This window comes from Odontomachus brunneus, unplaced genomic scaffold, assembly GCF_010583005.1.
Source record: "Odontomachus brunneus isolate Ranch 3 - 2012 unplaced genomic scaffold, Obru_v1 Obru_scaffold_397, whole genome shotgun sequence".
NCBI classification, from domain to species: Eukaryota; Metazoa; Arthropoda; class Insecta; order Hymenoptera; family Formicidae; genus Odontomachus; species Odontomachus brunneus.
The window spans coordinates 9,875-19,289 of record NW_022639847.1 but is presented as its reverse complement, the minus strand read 5'-3'; the positions used below and the strand labels follow the sequence as shown (position 1 = coordinate 19,289).

The 9,415-nt window shown below is 34.2% G+C and overlaps 1 protein-coding gene across 2 annotated transcripts in view; it reads left to right on the top strand.

Moving 5' to 3' along the window:
* LOC116853636 (adrenodoxin-like protein 1, mitochondrial) overlaps positions 1-5,392 on the top strand; it is a 58,793-nt gene extending 53,401 nt beyond the window's left edge. The window contains exon 5 of one of the 2 annotated variants that reach the window (XR_004380018.1): positions 5,221-5,324. Coding sequence is in view for 1 of the 2 variants with exons in the window: in XM_032834775.1 (XP_032690666.1) it covers positions 5,221-5,324 (104 nt within the window). In the remaining variant the exon portion in view is untranslated. Of the gene's footprint in view, positions 1-5,220 lie in introns of both variants that reach the window. The other variant, XM_032834775.1, reaches the window with a different exon arrangement.
* Positions 5,393-9,415: the final 4,023 nt, after the last annotated feature.

The following is a 9,415-nucleotide window of genomic DNA, read 5'->3' as shown; positions in this document are numbered from 1 at the left end:
CACACACACACACACACACACACACACACACACACACACACACACACACACACACACACACACACACACACACACACACACACACACACACACACACACGCACACGCACACGCACACGCACACGCACACGCACGCACGCACGCACGCACGCACGCACGCACGCACGCACACACAAAAGAGGTGTAAATCCGACCGTGTAATCTCCACGCGGTACATCTTGGATAATACTAATGTCGATGGTACTCGAAATTTCCGTCCTCATAACTCGAGAAATTCTTAATGGAAAAATATTTTGTTATAGTGTTTTGAAAAGCTCTCGAGATAAGTTATAAGAATATGCAATAAAAAATAGGGGATTGTATTAAAATCTTTGAAGGTGATATTTACATGACCTTGACAACGCTGTTCAAAATCATATTAATATCACTATCTAATGCGTCATTTAAAGCCTTATAACTTTTGTTGAAATTATTTTTTTCTAAAATGTCGCGTTTATGAAAAAATCTGATGATCCAGATGGTCTGGGACACTCTGTATACTACTGTGTCCAAAAAGTAAGGTGACATTGCATTTATTTCGAAAATTCTTTATTTATTCTTGCAAATCAATTTCGTCCCCTTCAAAGTAATCCCCCCCTGATATAATACACTTATTCCAACGGATTTTCCAATCTTCGAAACAGTTGTAATAATCGATTTCAGGAATGGCCTTTAGCTCCTTCTTCGCAGCGGCTTGAATCTCTTCTATCGACTCGAAACGGTGTCCCCGGAGCCAGAAGTCGCATGGAGCCAAATCAGGTGAATACGGTGGTTGTGGAACGATATTAGTCGAGTTTTTGGCTAAAAAATCACGAATAATCAGCGCAGTGTGTGACGGTGCATTATCGTCACACAGTTAGCCGCTGCGAAGAAGGAGCTAAAGGCCATTCCTGAAATCGATTATTACAACTGTTTCGAAGATTGGAAAATCCGTTGGAATAAGTGTATTATATCAGGGGGGGATTACTTTGAAGGGGACGAAATTGATTTGCAAGAATAAATAAAGAATTTTCGAAATAAATGCAATGTCACCTTACTTTTTGGACACAGTAGTATAATTAAATTCGGAATAAAATACTCTTTAATTTGGTCAAACAAAATTTTTAGATTGCAAAAAAATAATGAGTGTTGGAGTATATTTAAAATTATAACATTTTCGAAAGAACCGATTATATCACTATAAAGTACTTTTTAAATCATTCAATTTTTATTAAAATAATTTTTTCTATTTTGACTACAATATATTTTAAACTCATCGAAATCGAAGAGGGATATTTTCGTGGGTTTACTTGTTAATATTGAAGCTTTCAACTTCTGTCAAACAAAAATAGCAATCTGTAATATGGTCTGCCTAACTTTTCATAATATTGATGTAACAAAAGGAATTGATTGCATTTTTTCATTACGGGACTAACGCAACAATTTATATGAACAATTATTACAACAAAAGTATTGCACAAATTTCTTATTTAAACAATTTAAGTAATTTGTTGAAAACTTGAAAGTACTTTTTATAAGGTTTTTTTTACTGTAGAAATGTTTCTTCTTTGTTTTAATGGAGTAAATAATTTATAGATATAGCATAAAATGAATTTGAGTTATCTATTAATTTCCGAGGCATAATGAGATTCGCAGGTATCATTAACCGATTATTTAAATATTTATTAAAAAACAATTGCAAGAATACTGAGCAGTTTATATCTCAACTAGATAATCAATTACTACAATTACGTAATTACCGTGAAAACGATAGTTTAAAAATAATAAAAATAATACAAATAAATCGAAAGAGAGATAATATTTTCTAAATCAAAAAGTAGGAAAAAGGCAATCCGAGTTCAAGCACAGGACTAATAGTGCTATATACCATATGGGTAAAAAACGTTGGTCAAACTAGCAGAAGACTCTCCACACGTATTGGCGAGCATAGGAGAATTCCTAAGAGTTTTACGGTGGAGTTAACGGCCATACAGGAACATCGTTTGAGGAAGAACCATGATTTTGATTGAGATCATATCAAAGTTTTACATGAGGAACGCTTTTACTTAAAACGCCTGATCTCGGAAATGATTTCAAATTGCAGAAGCAAGATCTTAACTCACAAAAGGATACCGAATATTTGGGCACCAGCTACTGTGGCTTGTTATGAAAATAAACTTTGTTTTGGTTTCTTTCTCTTCTATAAATCATTTCCGCAATGTTAATGCTAGGCATATAAATCTGTAATTATTTGTATTTTGAAGACGTAGCGATGTTATCGTTGACAGGATCGGTTTACTTTTAGCTGAACTCAACAAAGGTATTTTATATTGTTCAGTTTTAATTATTTATTATATTTCAATTTTACTTACTTTTATTTTATTTTATATGTTTTTTATAGTTATGACGGCTACTTCTTAATATTAATTTATTACTTAATATTATTTTGGTAACGATTTTGTCGGCTTTAATATTATGATTAACATTCATGTCAATTTGCGCTGATCTTTTACTAATTGTAATGCGTTCGTGTCGTAAACCTTGAGTTTTATTATCACTGAAGAGGGTTCATAGTTGAGCCGAAACGTATGATTATTTTATATTGATTATTCATGTTCAATAAATATTACACGATTTCCTAACACAAGGAAGGTTTTTTACCTATATGGTATATAGCACTATTAGTTCTGTGCTTGAACCCGGATTGCCTTTTTCCTACTTTTTAATTTATATCTTCGTTTGCGAGTTCTTATTTCCTTCTCTAAATAATATTTTCTATTAAAGATCAAAAGAAATTAATTTCGTAACTCGTACTTAAAGGATACGCGATAAAACTTTGTTAAGAGATTAGACATTTGCTACGTAGACATCTAGTTGTTTGACGGGAAAATACGTATCATTTTTGTTTCTTTTAATTTATGTATAACTGTAACTTATTTTTTTAAAGTAAGTTACGGTTATACATAAATTAAAAGAAACAAAAATGATACGTATTTTCCCGTCAAACAACTAGGTGTCTACGTAGCAAATGTCTGATCTCTTAACAAAGTTTTATTGCGTATCCTTTAAGTACGAGTTACGAAATTAATTTCTTTTGATCTTTAATAGTACTTTTACATAAAGTAGTTAACATAACAAATGAATTTTATAGATTTTTATCACGGAAAACAAAATCGCAAATAAAATTATCCTATTATGTCACATTTTTAACTATTTTAGTTCAAATGTTGTAATAACTGTTCCACATTTCCTGTACTTTTAAGTCTGCATTTTTAATTTTTTCAAAAATTGTACGTGATATAGAGTAAATTCATTTGCAGATTTGTTTTCAGCGATAAAAATCTATAAGAATCACTTTTCTCATGATCTAAAAAAAATTTTAATTTATCGGATCGTGTTATTGCATTTTTTTAAATATATTTTTACCAATTAACTGATGGTTTGATAGTCTGTATCCGCCGCATATAAACAAAAAACTTTCCGAAAGATAACTTGGAAATTATATTGAAATATAACATTGAAATAATTCAAAAATATTTGTGAAACGTTTCATCAAAATCTTTTTCACTGAAATATTTCAGAAATCGCTTATGATAAACGTTGATTTATATATTTATATATAAATTTAATTAATGTAATTAAATAGACAAAATATAAGACGTTCATATCGATCGAAGAAGTGGTGTAGTATCTAAAGCAATAGACTCATAATTCAAAGGTGCCTTAGGGTCCAAGTTCGAGTCTCCCACCAATGAGAATTTTTAAATGTGATGTAACATTGGAATCAAGTAATTTAAAATTTTCAATTAAAATCAGCAAACACTGTGACATTTACGAATAGTTTCTAAATATAAATATACGAATAGTTTCTGTATATACGAGGGCTGTATGATAAGTATCCAGGTTAGGGAAGGAAACGCATTTAAAAAAAATTTTTTTTACTTATTTTTCAACATAGTCTCCTTTCAGCTCGATACACTTAATCCAGCATATACACATCCAGCAGATACATATATTCCAACGTTTTTATACCATCCAAAAAATATGATTTGTCTAATTCCGCAAAATAGGTCTCTATTTCGGCGATGACTTCATCGTTTGACGTGAACCGCTTTCTGCCAAGCCATTTTTTCATGTTTGGAAATAAATAGAAATCGCAGGGGGCCAAATCTGGAGAATAGGGTGGATGTGACAGCAATTCGTAACGTAATTCGACCAGTTTTGCTGTGACGATTGCAGACGAATGAGCTGGTGCGTTGTCATGATGAAAGAACACTTTTTTCTTCGCCAAATTCTCTCGGGACCGTTTTCTCTTCAATTTAGCGTCAAATCAGCCCAATAAATTAACATAGTACTGCCCCGTGATTGTCCTTTCCTTTTCCAAATAGTCAGTGAAAATCATGCCTCGCGAATCCCAAAAGTGGCCATAATCTTTTCGGTCGATGAAACTGTTTTTGCTTTCTTTGGAGCAGGTTCGCCGGGTTAAGTTCACTGTTTTGACTGTTCTTTCGTTTCTGGCATATAGTGATGGATCCATGTTTCGTCAACAATGACGAAACGCCGCAGAAACTCTTTCAGATTGCGCTTAAACATGTCCAAACAGTGATCCGAAGTTGTCATGCGATTCCGTTTTTGTTCCACTGTGAGCAAACGCGACACAACTATCTCGCCGATTGCTTCCTCATGCCCAATTTTTCGTGTAGAATATTTTGTTCGCGTTCAATTGAGATATTTACCATACAATGTCAGCAATCTCTCTGATCTTCACCCGGCGGTCTGCTAACACGATATCATGAATATTACTTATGTAATGATATTACTATATGATACTTATTATACAGTTCTCGTAAACAAAAGTTTCTGAAATATTTCCCATATATTTTTGAAACATTTCAGCAATGTTTCAGATAGTACATCAAAGCGATACATTTTATGTATCTGAAAGATATCTAAAACATGTCTGAAATATTTCTTTGAAATGTTTCATATTTCATTGAAAGCTTTTTGAAAACTTTCTGAAATATGTTGGTGCTGCGTAAGTACTCAGCACATTTCTGTTTTTTACTTTTAGCTTTAGTCGCCTTATAAGAATGCCCAATCTTTCTAAGTCTATAATGTGCACTTGTGTTGTACTTATCATTAAATATTTTATATATGAGAAAAAGTCTTGTACATAAATTAATCTGCATATCTCTTTTTCTAGGTTGTCAAATAAACTTAACGAAAGTGTTAGATGGCATAGAGCTAGAATTACCCAAGGCAACCAGAAATTTCTATGTGGATGGACATACCCCAACTTTACATTAGAAAAATTTTTTATGTTAACTTTTTATGTTAAAATTAGTAAAATAAAACATAAATACTGTATTTATAAATAGTATTACTATTTTTTATACATACCCAGTAAATGCTAGATATTCCTGAAATATTCTTTTTGCATTCAAAAAATTCCGTATATACCGGCACAGTCAAGAAATGTTCATTGAGTGTTCAAATAATCGTGAAATATTTAGGATATTCTATGAACACTTCGCAATAAATCACTATGTATAATATTCAGCATATATTTTGGTGTATGTGTGTGTGTATTTGATACATATATAAAATGTTCTATGGAATATTAATGGAACTTTTTTGGGTCAATATTATGGGACATTAATGAAAAGCGTCGTGCATACCTCATTACCTATCGATCGTATTATGCATCATGCATTGTATTCTTATCTTCAACTTACAAGGGACATTCGGCAACGTGGAAATTAAAAAAAAACTGGAAACTTTGCGTAATTATAGAGCGAATATTTTTAATTCCTTCACTGTCGAAACCAAAATCACTAACCCGAACTCTGATTTTGATACACTTTTATAAATATGTAGAGTAAATCAATGAATAAAGGTATATTCCATTTGTGCCCTATCGCTATTTAAAGATATAATTTCTACTCTCAAAGTAAAAAGGACGATTCCACTTTTTCGTGTATTATTCTTAAATTAAAGGAAATAGAAAAAAATGTTTCGAATAAAAGTTTAATAATAAATTAAGTGGTGTGAATTGACATAAGCATAAATAAAAAATACCTTTTTTAACAATTTTTTTACAATAAAAAAATTAGGCCTCCTCTTCATCCCAAGTCGCCAGTAAGTCATTTATTGTAGCGTCAATCTCTATCGGCTCCATGACTGCTCGTTGTCTGCTTCTACTGTCTTTTATATTGTCGTGTTTGCGTTGTCTTCATCCTCTGTTTCTGATGCGGACTCTTTTTCTTCTTTCTTTGTTTCTTGTTTTTAAATCTTACACGTGTACGTGTCTGTACCAACTATTTTGTCCTTTAGATCTACGATTATTTTCTTGTAATGGTCTCATGTATTTTGGTGCTAATTTGGCGTTTACTGTCTCTTCTTTGTTTGAAAGTATGTGTGTCCGTTTCCACACCCACTCTCCTACTTGTTGTTTCCACTGTCTTCTCCGAAAATTATAAAATTCTTATTAATAAATTAAATATTTCTGTTGTCGTTGAAATGCTGGCGCGGCGTTGATATCAATTCCTATGTTGCCTTTAGTTGTTTTTCTATTCGGTCTTGTTGGCCCGTCGGTGTTATCATATTTCTTTCTGTCGGATGCGGTTCGGCTAGTTTTTTCCCGTGGTTTATATACGCTGGTGTGAACCCCGTGCCTTCGTGTATTGCGGTGTTATACGCAAATTTTAATTGATGTAAGTGTTCGTCCCATATCCGGTGTTCATTTCTCACAAACTGTGATATCATTGTTTTAATTAACTGGTTTGTTCTCTCAATCAGGTTACAGTACGGAGCTCTTACTGGTATTGTGCGGTATTGGTTCCGCATCCCTGGAATAGTTTTTGTAGTGTGCTTGATTTCAGCTGCGTCCCATTGTCTGAGATTATTGTTTTGGGACATCCATGCCGGTATATTATTTTTTCTGTACTGCTTTTATTATCGCTGCTTCAGTCACCTTTCTCAATCTCTAGCCATTTAGAAAATCTATCTTGCATTGTGATTATCCAATTATTTTCTGTTTTTGACCTAGGTAGTGGTCTTATTAGGTCTAGGGCGACCTGCTCTCATAGCGCTTGCACTGCGCTTGCGTGTAACATTTCAGCGGGTTTTATTGCGCTGTGCTTTATGCGCCATGCAGCTCTTGTATTGTCTTACATGTCTCGCTACGTCTCTGAACATTCCCGATCAATAGAAGTCGGGCGATTCGTGATATTGTTTTGGCGATGCCCTCATGTCATGCTGTTGGGTCGTCGTGGTATTGCCTCATTATTTTTACTCGTTCTTTTGGAATACAGTTTCCACTGTGTTTCCGCTGGTGTTTTATTGAAGTGGTGTTTTAGTGAAGTCCAGACTGTGCAGGATGTGTTTAAACAGCTTATCGTTTATGATTTTGAAATCTGTTTCTTTTGTGTTCTGTTGTGTTTCTTTTGGATTCATTTTTACTTGTTGTTTTATCCTTTCGTACCATGAACATTTCCTGTTTCCCTGTATTGTGGTTACTTAAAGTCTGCGGGAGAGTGCATCCGTTACCTGATTGGAACTTCTTTTACTATAATGTACATCGAAATCGTGTTATTGGAGTTTAAATTGCCATCGGCCGAGGTGTCCTGTTGGGAATTCGATTTTCTGTAGCCACTTTAATGATTGGTGGCCCGTTAATACTTTAAATTGTATCCCTCTAGGTAACCTTTCTTTTCCTTATTCCCTATACTACTGCCAAATATTCTAGCTCTGTTGCGCTATAGTTTTTCTCTGCTTTATTTAGTGCTCTGCTGGCGTATGCTATGACACGCTCTTCTTCTTCGTGTTCTTGTGTTGATACTGTCCCTAGTTTGTACTTGCATCTGTTTGTAATATGAACTGTTTTGTAAAATCGGGGCATGCTAATATGGATGCCGTTGTTAGGCGTTTTTGCAGCTCCTGGAAGCGTTTCTTTCTCTTTTTTTCCCCAAGTCCATTTAACTCTTTTGCGAGTCAGCTGACAAGGAGACTATCCAAACCTGCTGCATTAGATTTGGCTAATTTTTATATATATTGTAGTAATCCCTTTCCTCTAAACACAGTTCGTATAACTCTTGCCAATGAACAAACTAGTTAACGAAAAATTAGTGTTGAAAGTTTTCTGTGCGTCTAGAATATTGCTTAAGTAGAAGCAAAATTCAAGTAATGCATGTTCCAGATTTATCAAATTTAATAAAATATTTGCACAAACTTATAAACATGCTTCTTCATAATTTTCATCTTCCATAATTTTGTTGAACGCAATCAGATTTTCTTCTACAACTTGTCTATCCAACATCATGTTTGCAATGCTCTTCAAAAGTATAGATATATTATAAAGGTTCTAACCCAGGTCTTCCGAAGGGGGTACTTCGGGATAGACGTCACCGCGGGGGGGAGGGGTATGATGTCATCGCGGGAGGGCATACCGATATTATCAGCGGTCGGTAATGGGAGAGGGCATACCAATATTATCGACGGTCGGTAATTTATTACCGATATTAGTAGGTATACTAAGCCGGCTCTAATCTAAGTCCTCTGAGGGGGGTAACCGCGAGGGGTATGACGTTACCGGGGGTATGACATCACCGTGCGGGGGTATTACCAGCGATCGGTAATGGGAGGGGCATATCGATATTACCGATGGTCGGTAATTTTTACCAATATTATATACCAACATTTAATTACTTAATTTTTTACCAACATATATTTACATAATTTTTACCGGCATATTTACATAATACCGATGATTGGTAGTTATCAATATTATATACCAACATTTAATTTCAATAATTACCGATATTATATATTGATATGTTAACGTAATTGTTTAAATCTTCTTTTGATAAATCATTTTATCAATCCGCGGCAGATTTTTCGCGGCGGATTTTGCGGCGGTTCGCGCCTCCCGCGCCGCCCACTCGCGTATTTCGCAGTGTAAATTTTTTAGTCGCAGCTGCAAACTCTAAGAATTTGCAAACGTATTAAATATCACTGCGCGACGACATATTGCAAACGTATGCATTCGATAGTTAGATGCGCAAGAAGAAGAATGTGATACATGATACTTTTATTACTAATGAGCACGTACACTGTGCTGCCGCGACAAAATTTTGCAAGCGTTTGCGTGTTATGCATCACTCGCTGTGCTCCACAAAAGACCGGATAACATTTTAAGACTATTTGTGGTATATCGAGAAAATATGGAAAAAGGAGTAATATAAATAAACAGCAGATCTTGGAATTACAATTTATATATTTTGAAACTGTTACATGTACATATTATTTGTCCAATATTTCATACATAATATCATTCATTGCGCACGCCAATAGCTCGCAATCGATGAATGAACCACCGTCAAAGTCCCCGCTATTGCGTA